The 16,166-nt window shown below is 36.8% G+C and overlaps 1 protein-coding gene across 4 annotated transcripts in view; it reads left to right on the top strand.

The window, feature by feature from the left end:
* Positions 1-16,166, top strand: part of nr3c1 (nuclear receptor subfamily 3, group C, member 1 (glucocorticoid receptor)) — a 163,695-nt gene that overhangs the window by 122,236 nt on the left and 25,293 nt on the right. For all 4 annotated transcript variants that reach the window (XM_051933468.1, XM_028812774.2, XM_028812777.2 and 1 more), the window contains exons 4-5: positions 1,183-1,299; positions 15,659-15,937. In XM_051933468.1, the coding sequence (XP_051789428.1) occupies positions 1,183-1,299; positions 15,659-15,937 (396 nt within the window). The remainder of the gene's footprint in view (positions 1-1,182; positions 1,300-15,658; positions 15,938-16,166) is intronic.

The following is a 16,166-nucleotide window of genomic DNA, read 5'->3' as shown; positions in this document are numbered from 1 at the left end:
TCAGTCCAGTGGAGGGAGTTGTTGGAAGTGGATGCATAAAAGATGTAATAGTGTGAAGGGTACAACAACAACAACAACATTTATTTATATAGCACATTTTCATACAAAAAGTAGCTCAAAGTGCTTTACATAATGAAGAAAAGAAGAATAAAAGACAAATAAGAAATTAAAATAAGACAACCTTAGTTAACATAAAAAGGAGTAAGGTCCGATGGCCAGGGTGGACAGAAAAAACAAAAAAAAAACTCCAGAAGGCTGGAGAAAAAAATAAAATCTGTAGGGGTTCCAGGCCACGAGACCGCCCAGTCCCCTTTGGGCATTCTACCTAACATAAATGAAATAGTCCTCTTTGTAGTTAGGGTTCTCACGGAGTCACTTGATGCTGATGGTTATACAGACTTCTGGCTTTTAATCCATCCATCATTGTTGGAACATCATGATGCTTTGGGTAGATGGTGGTGGCACAAGCCACCTTGACTGTAGACAGTGAATGCAACCTTCTTTCATAGGATGTGTGTGAGAGGAGTGCAGAATTCCGATTTAGTAAGTGTAAATGTAGAGATGCATGAAAGAAATTTGTGGAGCTGTCCCTCATCCTTACTTTTAAAGCAGCCTCAATGGCATTGAAGAGAAATGTTTAAAAAAAGATATGTGAGATGTACTATGCTGTGGGAATGAAATGAGGCCAATTAAGGCAAAACAAGGAGCAAAGCCATAGCAAACACAAATGATAATGATCAGATAGATGTGTTGGGTGTCATGAAATGAGAGGATCAGAAATTGAGAGATGAGAAAATGACTTGGTGTAGTATGTTTTGTGCATTTTTTGTTTCTTGTACTTGTTTTACTTCCAAGACTTTGTAAACTTTTGCTTATAATTACCATGTCTCTGTTGCCTCATACATATTAACTGAATTCAGCCTTTAATGCTATTACCAGATACTTTACTCTCATGTTTGCTAAAGGCCTCCATGCTCATAAATGACCATCCACTCAGTGGTGGGTTACCCATGGGTACAGATGATGATAATAGAATAGAGCATAGTGGGAGCTGAGAATAGAGAGAAATAAGAGTGGTCTGGTCTTTGTACTATATTTTTTTTCAGTGGCCAGTCCTTCTTGCCATGAGTGGTTTCATTTTGATTTTTTCTTATTTTAAATGTTTCTTTTACTTCTTTTTAGGACAACATAATTATCTGTGTGCTGGTCGAAATGATTGCATAATAGACAAAATTAGAAGGAAGAACTGCCCTGCCTGTCGTTTCCGAAAATGCTTACAAGCAGGAATGAATTTAGAAGGTAACTAAACTTCACCCTTTATTTCACCCTCTCTTATGGCTTTTGTGTTTAGGGTATACAAAATTTCTATCAGAGGATTTCTTATGACAACCATTCTACCGGTAAATAGAATGTAGGGATGAATATTCTGTTTATCTATTTGTTGAACTGGGAGATTGTTGTCCCTATTATACATGCAAACAGTGTATTTCTCCAGTTGTAGCTCTTATGATCTTTTTTCCTTCACTAACATGCATCTTTGTTTCCCTATTAGTAAGCTAATTGTCATTTTATTTACTTAGTTTGTTTCTATTACTTTATTTGGCAAAAATGAACAACCATTCCTCAGTTTTGATTTGTCAGTTCTTATAAAAATTGAAAACAAAAAGATTTCCTTGCATCTGTACTCCTTTCTAGATTCCTATTGAATCAAGGGCTTTGATAATGTTCTTTCGGTTGAGCTGAATTTTAGTAGGCAATATGTACAGTAATCCCTCGCTACTTCGCGGTTCACGTTTCGCGGATTCACCACTTCGCGGGTTTTTAAATACAAGTGATTGCCCGCCTATCGCAGAAGTTATGTTCCAGACCCATCAGCAACAGGAGAAAATCCGCGATATAGAAAGACCATAAAAATAAACATTTTTATACTTTAAGCCTTAAAATACTCATCCCACATGCTTTAAACACATGTAAACTTATAAAACACACTTTGTTAACACATATGATATGTGGATGTCGGGCTAAGGATATGAGTAACATCTCACTATTATAAAACATTTTAACTTCACGCAAGACAAGACAGTGAGACAGGAAAATTGGTGATATACAGGCTTTTAAATTATTGACACGCAGAGCGACAAGCAGCACAAAGCCAGCACAAAGTCCACTTCTCCTTAGCGTTCATTCAGCTCCCCACCCCCTTGACAATGCGAAGTGGCAGGAGCGTACTGTGCTTCCGGGGAGGGGGGTTTGAGCGAACGTGCGTTCAGCTCTCACACACCCACAGACACCCACACACACACTCCTCGCGCAGAGTGACAAGCAGGCATTTTGGCAGACGCAGCACAAAGTCCATTTCTGCTCAGCGTGAGTTCAGCTGCCCCCCTTCACAAAGCGAGTGCAGACACATTGACGTCTGATCGCTGCGTGCAGTGTGCAGTGTTGGTCTGAGGTGTTTAAGAATGTAGAAAGTGTTTAAGAGCATAGGAAGTGTTTATAAGAGCGTGGGAAAGGTTAACAAGAGAGTGAGAAAGGTTTATAAGAGTGTGGGAAGGGTTTATAAAGCCTTAAAATATGTATAAATAATAAAATAAATATAGGTCGCTACTTCGCGGATTTTCACCTATCGCGGGGGGCTCTGGAACGTAACCCCCGCGATAGGTGAGGGATTACTGTATTGGTAAATTTCAACTATGCCTCAGCATTCAAATCCAAATCACTTCTAATTTTCAGTGGTTTCTGCTACTCAACAAGATTACACTTTCACTACACTGTATTATGTATTGACTTTGTCTACCATCCTTAAATTATTTAAAGTATCTATATATATATAATTCACTAAGCAGCCGACAGGGCACGCAAGACAACCATGGGATATGCACGACATAGCCACGCCCACCAACTCACAGAGACCCACCCACCAACAATTCACTAAGCAGCCGACCATGGCACATGCATGACAGAGCCACGCCCGCCAAAAATTCACTAAGCAGCCTACCATGGCACAAGCACGACAGAGCCACGCCTGCCAACTCACAATCGCCCCGCCCACCAACAATTCGAGCGAGAGCGAAAGCATTTGCCAAGAATGTTTTCATTAATCAAGAACGAAAGTCGGAGGTTTGAAGACGATCACATACCGTTGTAGTTCTGACCATAAATGATGCCGACTGGCGATCCTGCCATGTTATTCCCATGACCCGCCGGGCAGCCAACCGGGTAACCAAAATCTTTGGGTTCCGGGGGGAGTATGGTTGCAAAGCTGAAACTTAAAGGAATTGACAGAAGGGCACCACCAGGTGTGGATGGAGCCTTTCGCTTAATTTGACTCAACACGGGAAACCTCACCCGGCCCGGACAAGGAGAGGATTGACTGATTGATAGTTCTTTCTCGATTCTGTGTGTGGTGGTGCATGGCCGTTCTTAGTTGATGGAGCGATTTGTCTGGTTAATTCCGATAACGAACAAGACTCCCTCCTGCTAAATAGTTACGCGACAAAAGAGCGGTCAGCGTCCAACTTCTTAGAGGGACAAGTGGCTGTCAGCCACGTGAGACTGAGCAATAACAGGTCTGTGATGCTCTTAGATGTCCGGTGCTGCACGCGCACTACACTGAATGGCTCAACGTGTGTCTACCCGGCGCCGAGAGGTGTGGCTAAGCCGTTGAACCCCATTCACGATGGAGACCGGGGCTTGCAATTGTTCCCCACGAACGAGGAATTCCCAATAAGTACGGGTCATACGCTCGCACTGATTAAGTCCCTGCCCTTTGTACACACCCCCCGTCGCTACTACCATGGTCGGGTGACTTGGTGGATTATATACAGTAATCCCTCCTCCATCGCGGGGGTTGCGTTCCAGAGCCACCCGCGAAATAAGAAAATCCGCGAAGTAGAAACCATATGTTTATATGGTTATTTTTATATTGTCATGCTTGGGTCACAGATTTGCGCAGAAACACAGGAGGTTGTAGAGAGACAGGAACGTTATTCAAACACTGCAAACAAACATTTGTCTCTTTTTCAAAAGTTTAAACTGTGCTCCATGACAAGACAGAGATGACAGTTCCGTCTCACAATTAAAAGAATGCAAACATATTTTCCTCTTCAAAGGAGTGCGCGTCAGGAGCAGAGTCTGTCAGAAAGACAGAGGAAAGCAAACAAATCAATAGGGCTGTTTGCTTGTATCATCTTATATATAATTTGCCAGTCTCCTCACTCACTCACTCACGTCCGTCCGAAGCCTAATGCGCAGTCGCCTTCTGCGCACGTCCGAAGCCGAATGCGCAGTCGCCTTCTGCACAGCTGCCCGAAAAACCTTACGAGACCAACATCTCGGCAGGCGGCGGATTTACGGGCGCGAAAATTCAAAAAGAAAGGCGACTTCGACCAACATCGCGGCAGGCGGCGGATTTATGGCCGCAAAAATTCAAAGAGAAAGGCGACTTCGACCAACATCGCAGCAGGCGCCGGATTTACGGCCGCAAAAATTCAAAGAGAAAGGCGACTTCGATTAAAGCTCTAGAGGCCTGAAAGGCGATTTCGACTACAGCTCCAGGCCTAATTACACATTCATTCAATACACCTATATCAGGTTTGTGATGCTTATACTTATTACTATTCCACTCGTGCCCGTTTCATCTTACGTTGTCGAAACGGGCTCTTTGTCTAGTTCTCAATAAAGAAGTGAACCAGATCATTTATGAACAGTGAACTCTTACATATGATAAGAATGGCTTTTTTGTATTAGGTATTTTTTTTACTTATTCCTGTTTGCATTGCCAATGTAGAGTAACTATTTATATTTTGTCATGTCCATACATTATCGATATCAAAATTATGTGCAACATAATACTATAGCATAACTAAAAAATGTATGTACCATTCCTCATTTCAGTGTTAGGCATTTTACAAATACAGTCATATTACAGAATGTATGAATTTGAATTAAAGTAAGCTACTTAACATTTTGTCATATAATAATTTTATCAGTGATGAACAGTGTCTCTTGTTTACAGGCTTTGGAAAACTTTTAAAACTGAGATATAATGTGGGCTGTTTGGCAACAGATAGACTACTCTAGGAATACCTGATTAGTTTTGAATATTTCTGATGAAATTTAAGTATTTTTATTATGACTGTAGTTCAGAGTTTCATGATTTATTTTTTGTTATTATTCATAATAGTTTAGATTATTTTCATAAAAAAGAGCACATTACCTGCTTATAGTGAATGGTGGGAATTAGTTAAGACACTATATATACTATATGGAATTATGTTTCAAGAACAGACTGAAATACATGAACTAAATTTAAGCCTCATTGGGCAAAGTAAGGGGCAGAAGCCATTAAGAAGGCAAATAGAATGTTAGCTTATATAGCATGATGTGTGGAGTACATGTCCAAGGAAGTTATGCTCAAGCTTTATAACGCACTGGTGAGGCCTCATCTGGAGTACAGTGTGCAGTTTTAATCTCCAGGCTACAAAAGGGACATAGTAGCACTGGAAATGGTCCAGAGACGAGCAACTAGGCTGATTCCAGGGCTATAGGGAATGAATTATGAAGAAAGACTAAAAGAGCTGAGCCTTTTCAGTTTAAGCAATAGAAGATTAAGAGGTGACATAATTGAAGTATTGAAAATTATTAAGGGACTTAGTACAGTGGATCGAGACTGTTATTTTTAAACGAGTTCATCAAGAATACAAAGACACAGTTCGAAAATTGTTAAGGGTAAATTTCGCACAAACATTAGGAAGTTTTGCTTTACACAGAGAACCATAGACACTTGGAATAATCTACAAAGTAGCATGGTAGACAGTAAGACTTTAGGGACTTTCAAAACTCAACTTGATGTTTTTTTAGAATAATAAATTGGATAGGACTGGCAAGCATTCTTAGGCCAAATGGCCTGTTCTTGTCTAGATTGTTCTAACTTTCTAATGTTCTAATGTAACTGCAAGTTGAATGGACTGTCCAAAAGGTCACAAAGAAAATATTTTTTCTACTTAAAGTCTTTCATTTTCAAAGGAAAATTCAGGGAATCTTTATAAATTAGACCAAAAAGAAAACACTCCCACGTCTCCACTAACTTTTCAGCCATTATACGGTCATTCGATAGTAAATATTAATAGCATTTTCAGTATTGCATAGGAATAGGAACATTTTTACAAGTGTAAAAAGGAGCAATACACAATATGTCTCCTCTATATGAGCATCCTCCAAAAAAAAAAAATGTGATGAACTTGCAAACTCAAAATTCAGGCTTAGTGATGATCTTATGTTAAAGAGCTACAAACAATTACAACAGTGCACCTTCTACAGAAAATGATCCCAGTCCCAAAAGCAAGACTATCTACTCTACATAGAATAACAAACACAACAGAGCATAATAACTAGATATTGTTAACAACAGTTTGTTTAAGAGGTTCAAGCTCTGTTGTATAGGTTTATAGGGTTGTTATTGTCACATATAAAGAGAAGGGTGACATTTTCCCTTACTTGTGCTATTCAATCTGCAGCATATTGACACTTTCCAGTACCATTTTATTAAGTATGCAATTAATCATATTATAACCTTATTTTTGAAGTGGGTGGGGCATGGGAGAAGGTGTGAGAGAGAGAGAGAGAGAGCAAACTGTATACAGTACCTTATATGCCTTTATTGCAAGTGTCATTGCAGTTATCAGAACATTACAATCAATGGTGGTGCTAGATATTCCCAAATGTAAAATTATTACACTGGAAGTTAAATTATCTAGAAATATATTATATTTTGCTCAAAAATAGGAAGATGAACTCGAGGATACAAATACCACGAAATAATAAGTATTCATTAACAGTTTAAACGTCAAAGTTCTTAGTCAAAGGAACCAGGTTCAGTATTTCTGCAAGACACATATCTAACAATCAGTGAGCAGTTTTGGATAAAAAAGACTGGATTGGTCAAGTAATTAATTACAACTTTAACAAGAAGACACGAGGAGTGGGAATTTTAATCCACAGGGTAATCCTTTGTAATATCAACTTAGACAATTGCAGATGGGCACTTTATTATGGTGATGGGGAAGTTAAATAAAACTAAAATAGGTCTTATTAACATATATGCACCAAACTCAAGAAAGAATTCATAGATCTTGCAATAATTCCTAAATCAAGCTCAACATAATGGCAGGGAATTTTAATCAGACCTAGTTTTAGATAAGTCAAAAGTTGCTGCTACTGTATTATCCAAAACAGCTCCAATAACCTAATATTTCATCAAGGGTCATAACCTCTCAGACCCATTGATCTTTCTCTACTTCTCTCGAGGAAATATTCCTTAATTTCTGCAGTACACATCATGTTATGATTTTTGCCACTTGAAGAATCACAAAAGATGATGTAGACCTCTAAAATGGCAAAATACCAAACCTATCCCCTGAACCAACTGCATTGGTCTAACGACTTGCAGCTTAGTTCCAAACTCAGATGGCAAGTCTCTCACCTGTTATGGCCAAAAATGGTGCTAAAAAGTTTTGAAACATCAGCCACTCAAAATGCCTTGAAATGGAGTAGAGTAAAAGCATTAAAACCTCTTGTCTAAGACAGAGATCAAAAGCCAAGAAATCCAAAAATCAAAAAAGAATCATAAAATGAAAATCCATCCATCCATCCATTTTCCAACCCGCTGAATCTGAACACAGGGTCACGGGGATCTGCTGGAGCCAATCCCAGCCAACACAGGGCACAAGGCAGGAACCAATCCTGGGCAGGGTGCCAACCCACCGCAGGACACACACAAACACACCCACACACCAAGCACACACTAGGGCCAATTTAGAATCGCCAATCCACCTAACCTGCAAGTCTTTGGACTGTGGGAGGAAACCGGAGTGCCCGGAGGAAACCCACGCAGACACGGGGAGAACATGCAAACTCCACGCAGGGAGGACCCGGGAAGTGAACCCAGGTCCCCAGGTCTCCCAACTGCGAGGCAGCAGCGCTACCCACTGTGCCACCGTGCCGCCCTGTTATTCATAAATTATTCACAAAATTGATCATTTTGTTTTTGGCCATAACTTTTACTGTTCCTTAAATTTTGTAAATATGATACAAGCAATATCTCTGATATTACTCCCTTTATTTTGGAATTTAAACCACTATGCTTTACTGATACAACATATTGTTGGTGAAGGAACCTTTTAATTCTGTGGTATAACGACTTCAATATATTAATTTTCAAAGTTTTTTTTATAGAGACTAACACAAATCCAGATGTTACTGCAGGAACACTTTGGGAGGCATTGAAAGCATATCTAAAGAGACAGATTATTTTATTCATGTCTCATAAAATAAACTGAAAATTAGACAGACAACAGAATTAATTCTTGATTATTTCCCAAGTTTACAAAGAATATGCATGTTCACCTCATTATATATATATATATATATATATATATATATATATATATATATATATATATATATATATATCACCTACTATAGTAAAAACAGAGCTAACAGAGAAAACTTAAATACATTACATAAAAAGGAAACATGGAACAGAATAACAATGTTAAAAATGTAAGGGGGACAAACTACAGTGAGCATAAGTCAATAACTAATATTTTCAGGAGTATTGTAAGCCTCTATATATGTCAGAGTGTAATGGAAGAAGATGCTCATGTTAATTCCTTTTTTGATAAATTAGGATTGCCACAATTTACCACCCTGCTTGAAATGTAATTGGATGAACCACAGAGGATTAATGAAATCTAGGATGCTGTAAATTCCATACAAAGTGAGAAAGCTACAGGACCAGATGGTTATCCAGCAGAATTTTGCAAAAGGATGTCATCTACAATCAGTATATTAATGCTAGCTATGTTTGCAAAAAAGCAAAAAAACAATGGTATTCTGCCCCACAACCTATGCAAGGCATTGTCTTTCCAAAATAACATAAAGACCACTTGGTGTGTTGAGTCTCAATACTGAATAATAATGTCAAGGTATTGGCCAAAGTTCTAGCGAAAAGAATTAGGAAGGTGCTCCCCATGATAATATCACAAGACTCAGTTAACTGCACTCTCAGAAGTTTTGGTGGATCTACACACAGAAGAAGCTTTAAGTGGAGTAGGATGTCTTGCATAAATGTGGACTTGGCCCAGATATAATTGCCTGGATCAAATTACTTTATTCAAGCCCAGAAGCCTCTGTGTCAGTAAACAATATAAATTCAGAAGAGTATTTCAGATAGAACGTGGAACCTGGCAAGAATGTGGGCCAGTACACACTATTTTTCCTTTCATGCCTTAACATCACTGGCGGCAAATGTATGTGTACCGTCACTTCTCATAACACACAACTCCATTCCCTAGACTTAATCTCCTCCTATTCCTCGCCTCTGAAACTGTTTTAATATAGGATTGTGTCTTCCAACTTTGAAGGAGGACCATCCCCCCCATCCCCATGATCATTGAAGAAGCCCATCAAACTGGGCAAATATGGTTATTTGTTCCACTTCAGACACTGATGATGATAATGATAATAAGGTAGCCCTGGATTAATCATTAAGTAGTTCAGTTTGAAAAGTATATGTGCATAGGTTATACCTATAATTATTAGTAAATACTTTTTTAAAAAGCTTGACTCCATTATGAGTTTGTTAACAGTATATGGAAGATAAAAAGATCACATTTTAAAAAATCTGTATTACAGAGATTGAAAGCGAAAGGTCTTGGGGCTATCTGACGTTCACCTAAACTATTGGGTAGCAAATATTCATAGTTTGAGATAACTGAAAGAAGAAGATAGTGCTGAATATGCACTTGCACAGTTGCATCTAGAAAGAAAATATTGTATGTTCTGTAGTATTTAATAATTATGGATAGTTTACTAGTAATCAGATTGTGCTTCGGTCACTCAAAATTTGGAACCAATGTAGAAAACACTTTAGGGAAAAGGTACTACTGTCTGCTGCTCCATTAGAGAATAACTTTGCATTCCCTCAGTTTAACATTATTTAAGTTTTGAAATACACTAGGTATCTTAACTTTCGGAGATCTTTATATTGATAATTTTTCACACCCTTTAAATGCCCTCGTAACACCTGGTTGTGGCAGATGGATTGTCATTTCTGAGGGGTGGGACTGGACTGCGAGCCTGTGGGGTTGCTAACCAGGATCCCGAGCTGTTTGGTTGTGTGGTGGGTGTGGCAACACGCTGTACCAGTGCATGCCCCTTTACCTGACATGAACTGACCTTTAATCTTCTCTATTGTAAATATGGAAATCCTTCAGCATGTCTATTTTTCTGTTTACAAGTTAGGAATTTTGTAAAAATGAATTTGTTTAACACTCATATTCAAAGGTAGCTTTACTAGTGAAACATATTGGCACCATTTCCAGATTTTATTAATTATTGTCACAGTGCTCACTACTAGGATACCTTTGGGAACAAGATCTCTCTATTAATATCTCAGGGAAAGAGATGCACTTTGTAATTCACAACAATTATTCTTTATGTATTTATACAAAACATGCTGTAATTGATCTGAAAATCATGCACATACCCCTAAATTGAAATGATCTAAATAAAATATATTTGGGATTGGACCCTAATTGTGAACAGTGCCAGATAGCTCCAGATTCACTCAGGCTTACAGGGTATGTTTTGGAACTATACAAAATTGAAATCCTTTCTTTTTTTATCTATCGTATAGCATGGAATTTATATAATCAGTGCAATCCTCATTCAGCAGTGTTTAGAGTTATTTCTTCTGGTTATATATAGACCAGTTATTTTCTACACTTCATTGTTATCATCAATTAATTCTGCTCAATTAGAAAAATCATTATGGACTCCATAACTCGGTGAGTAAATGTTACATTATCTATAACTAGAAAAGCTTATTTTTTCTTGGTAAGGAACTTTGTAGAGCTTCTTTTGAGTTTGGCAAGAATTCATTAATGTTACTCTAAAACAAGTCTGCTGAGCTTCTGGCAGTCCCCACTAAACTCCTGTTGTTTTAACTAATAAGAGGTTGTATAATACAATGGACCTCTTTTCTGTTTTGGGTGAGGGTAGAGGTGTTAGTGTAGTTTATGATTATAAATTGTAATTGCTTCTGGAATATGTGGGATAGATTGTAGTCCTGATTGAACAGACTTTTAAATGTCTTAATTTTGTTTCACTGAAACTTTGATTGTTATAATACTTCTTTTCTAAAATATCCTTTTGGTAAAAAAAAATATTTTCTGTACAGGAGTTTTCTTATAAATTGTTTTGACTTTTGTATTACATAGGCATAATTCTTAATTTTCTTTTAAAATATTAACCACCCAATATCAAAATATCAGTTTGCAGAATGATCAATGAACATTACACTTCAGCTATTTGCACTGTACAGAAAGTGTTTGAAAAACACTCAGCATGTCAAAGCTGAAAAATAATACAGACTTGTGTACCATGTCTGAAAGTATTTAATTACTAGAAGGAAAATACTGTTATAAACTTGCATTTGTCAGAAAATTAATTTAATTTCCAACTGTAACATGATTAGCAGCACCAATAAAACTATTAAAATCACTTAGTTTCTAATGATTTCTTTCATACTTTTTAAGTGAAAAGTCATTAATGATAACCTGAAAAGTTACACGATAGAGGAATTATAGTTACGTTTTTGAATAGATTGTGGTCAGTTCTATTCATTCAATATTCATTTTGCAGAGTATACAAGAAAAATTACTTACTTGCTAATGTAAATTTCTCCATAGTATGAAATAAGGGGGTGGGTGCATAGTAAAAAAGAAAGTTGCTGTAAAAGACTTTCCGGAACCTTTTTAAATACATTTTGATCAGTTCCAATCATCCAGTTTCAACTATGTATGTATTATATATAAGGAAAACTGAGCTCCCTTGTCATTTCAAAGCAATGGGAATGCCGGGTAAGAATAAAAAAAAATAAACTATATGATAAATTAATTTTTTAAAAGAATTTAAACTGTTTTATTTATGCAGTTTTAATTGTTCATCTTGTAAACAGGAGAAAATGAGTTTCACAACATGTTTTTTTTTTTCCTAAAAAAAAAATACATTGTTGCAAGCAAGTGGAGATATTTATAAAAAATCTGAATCCTGTCTTAGAAAGTATAGGGTACAAGGAAAACAATTCCTGGAAAAGGCACCAACAACACTAGTTTCAGTCCACCTAACCTGCATGTTTTTAGACTGTGGGTGGAAACCGAAGTACCCAGAACAAACCCACTTAGACATGCAGGGAACAATCAAACTCCAAACAGAGACCCGAACATAAATCCTGATCTCCTAGCACTTTGCCAAGTTATATTTGCATGGAGAATGTTGATCAAGCACATAGACTCCACATAGAAGTGGGAAAAAATGAACTGTATTAAGAACAGGTAGAAGAAGACTGTTACATTATTGTGTTCCCAATATCAACATTTCATCTTGTATATCCCTGGTGTAATAATCTGCTTCTTCCTAGCCACTACTAGCCTAACCTAATGACATAAGCCTCACTGCTTTAAAAGAAAATTAACTTCCTTTTATGAGGGACTTGTAAAGCCCTGACCCTACAAGTGTTGAGCGAGCATTGCCAAGTTCACTTCACCATGAGTTCCTTGAAATCACAGAATTGTTAGCAACATTCCCCATACTTGGCAGACTGCTTAAAGTCAATGGGGAGGGACTAACTGGACTAGATTTGACTGGATTATAATGGTGCAGTCGTCTTTAAAGTGTCCCTGAGGGCTAGGGAAATGTTTGCCTACTATATTGGCCACATTATTGTGTCCAAAAAGGTGATCTGAGCTGTGCAGCAGTATTGCCAACCACTGCACCACTGTGCCTCCATGAAGTCAAAGAAGAAAATACTCGGTCAGAGAGGCACAATCATAGATTTCATCAAAACAAAGCAGAAATGCTGAAATCATAGTCAAAGTCAGAAAAAAGATGTAAGCCTTTTAAAGGCAAAAAATTCAAGGTGGCATGCCATGATTACAGCCACTGGCTCATTTTATTTTTTGAAGTCGCGCTGAAGGCTCTCCAAACTGTCTGTGCTGATGCTTTACAGTTTTTCTTCTATCATAAAGATAGAAACATGTTGTAAATAGTAATAAACTTTTCGTTATTATTATTTCATAGAGTCTCCTGTGTTTGGGGGGGGGGTGTCAAGCTCCTTCAAAGTTTATTTTTTATTTGCACATGGCTAATTATTATGCGTGCATAGGATGCACGCCTCCTTCTGTTATACTAACATGACACTCGAAAATTGACCTGCACATTGGCGGAAAACAAACTTTCTGCTTAATGACTCGTAGCATTCCATTTATCAACTTGAGCTATGGTTTTAACATCTTGATTCTGGTAACAACTTGTATTTGCTTAGTGGCTTTTAACATTTCTTAGTCAGACAATTTTGCTGTCTAGTATTGTCAAATAAATATATATGTATATATATATATGTGTATATATATATATATATATATATATATATATATATATATATATATATATATATATATATATATATATATATACTGTATACTGTCAAATACTGTTTAATACTGGGCCCATTTAAAACTATCACAGCTTCTCACAAACCATGTTGACAGCTGACAAATTCAAAGATGTCAGCTGCAACTAAAGAGTATGTGGACCTACTCTATGTAGCCGTCTAGCCAAGCATTTTGGAAACTTGCAGTTGACACAATTAACATTTTAAAATCAAAACTGTTTATTGTAGTACATTTTTACAGGCATAGATAACTTGTTGTTTATGCTGTATATGTTTCATTATTTTGGCCAAAAAGGTGACCTGAGCTGTGTGGCAGCAGTGCCAACCACTGCACCACTGTGCCTCCATGGGATCAAAAAAGAAAGAACACAGTCAGAGGTGCACAATCATATATTTCTTCAAAACAAAACGTAAATGCTGAATCATAGTCAAAAGTCAGAAAAAATATGTAGGTTTTTATAAGCAAAAAATTAAAAGTAGCGTGTCATGATTGAAACTACAGGCTCGTTAGATAGAAAATTGTAAATAGATGTGGGGGGGGTGGGGGTATTGTCAAGCTCCTTCAAGGTTTGTTTTCACTCTGGCCATGCCACGTTGGCAATTATTATGCATGCCTAGGGCCCATTCCTCCTGCTCTTTTTTTGACATGGAATTCGAAAATCGACCTGCACATTTGGCTACAGACACAGATAACTCATCCCACAGAGACTGTAATGTAAATAATCAGCATTATATATTGGTTGTTACAGCTCGGGAGGATGTTGCACTGGCCTCGCAAAGCATTATGAGGTGCTGATATTAAAAAAAAAAAACGACCTATAAAAATGAACGCATCAGATTCACTACAAATAACGCTTTAGCGAAATTCGCTGATCAACACTGCTAACTACTGTCGTCTGCAGTGCTGGTCCCTGTCCGGCATCTCTCTATAGCACATACAGTATAGTCTCCTATTATACCTCCTAATAGCCCTATACACTTTATAGTTTGACTTTTTCAGGTTTCCATCTATAACAGTCATGTTGAATTTATATAGCACATGAGCTGGTATACCTCTCGCAAGAGAAAACATACCAGGGTAATTGCTGGATTTAAGATTAATTATGAAGAATGTGAATATTTTTTAAACTTTGCAGATAATATAGAATAATTTATATGATTTTACTATTTTAAGCTAGGAAAGTGTACACTTATAATCAATTAATGTATTATTATTTTAGGATTTTTGTGCATAATATTATCAGACAGTTGCCTAGCAGTATATATATAATTACCCACCTTTGAAGTGTTGAATCTACATTTTTTTCTAGTAGCTATAAAAAAGAATTGAAAAACTGCTGTTTCTTGGATTGAATATCCTTTTTTTGTTTTGTTTTTTTTCCTAATGCTTTCTTCAAGGGCAAAAAGTAATTTTATTGATTAAAATGTATTCTTAGTTTAATGTGTTGAAAAACAATTTTCTTGGATAAATCCATATATAAAAATAAAATAAAAAAACACTATATCCTTAAATTTACTTAGTTTAAAAAGTCAAAGTTGAAAGAAAGCTCATGATTGGGGAAAAAATATGTTGCCACATGCATTTTGTTTTCAGTAATCATCTTTCTGTGTAATACTTGATTATTAAGGTTTCTTATTATTGTGTAATTACACTAGTTTCATCTTAGCAGCATTAATTACAGTCAATGACAGGGACACTTTTTCTAGAAAAATTGATTAATTTATCAATGAGAGATTTTGGTAAAAGTTTAGTTTTTGATTTGTTTTGTATTGAAAATGGTAATTAGTTTTAGTCTTTAATTACATGACATTAATTTTTATTGTTGATCTAAAAATTAAGTTAAATTCACAGAATTATTTTAGTAAAATAAATGTTAACATACTGAATAAGCTGTTTAAAGTAAATGTAGCAGTTTGAAGATGAGTAGTGAGCAGCAACATGTTCATTTTATGGTGGTGTTCAAAAAATGTTAGTAAATGGCAAACACTGAAAAGTGCAAGAATGTTGTAAGGCAGAAACTCTAAACTTAAACAATTTAATTTTAACATTAGTGTGTTCTTCCTTTGCCCTTGTGGTGTTACAGTGTTGCTGAAATAAAGCTAGTAATCTTTCATTTTTATCTTTTGCATCTCTTCTTGCAGCAAGGAAGACTAAAAAGCTGAGCAGATTAAAGGGGGTTCAGACAAATGCCGAACATGTGGCACCACTTCCCAATGAGCAGCCCCAGCCTCTGGTACCCAAGTCTGTTGCACAGCTGACCCCAAGTATGTTGTCGCTCCTGAGGGCTATTGAACCAGAGACTCTGTATTCAGGATATGACAGTTCTTTACCTGAATCAACCACACGCTTTATAAATGCACTGAATCACCTGGGGGCCAGACAAATGGTGGCAGCAGTGAAATGGGCCAAGGCTCTGCCAGGTTAGTTTATATTACTTGTTATGTGTTTATGTAACAGGATACAATTATTTATTTTTATGGTGAAAGGTTTGCATCATATGTTCACTGAAGAGAATGTAAACATTTGTTATTTATTTGAAAAATGGTGCTATATTACCTCAAAGCTCCGTATAGTAGACATATAGTAGTCATATCTGATTGGAGCACACAGTATGCATAATTTTTATTTAGTTACATAGTTCCATGTAAA

The sequence above is a fragment of the Erpetoichthys calabaricus genome, chromosome 11 (genome assembly GCF_900747795.2).
Source record: "Erpetoichthys calabaricus chromosome 11, fErpCal1.3, whole genome shotgun sequence".
NCBI lineage: Eukaryota > Metazoa > Chordata > Cladistia > Polypteriformes > Polypteridae > Erpetoichthys > Erpetoichthys calabaricus.
Note: the sequence above shows the minus strand (reverse complement) of the source record. Positions and strands in the feature narration are given on the sequence as shown.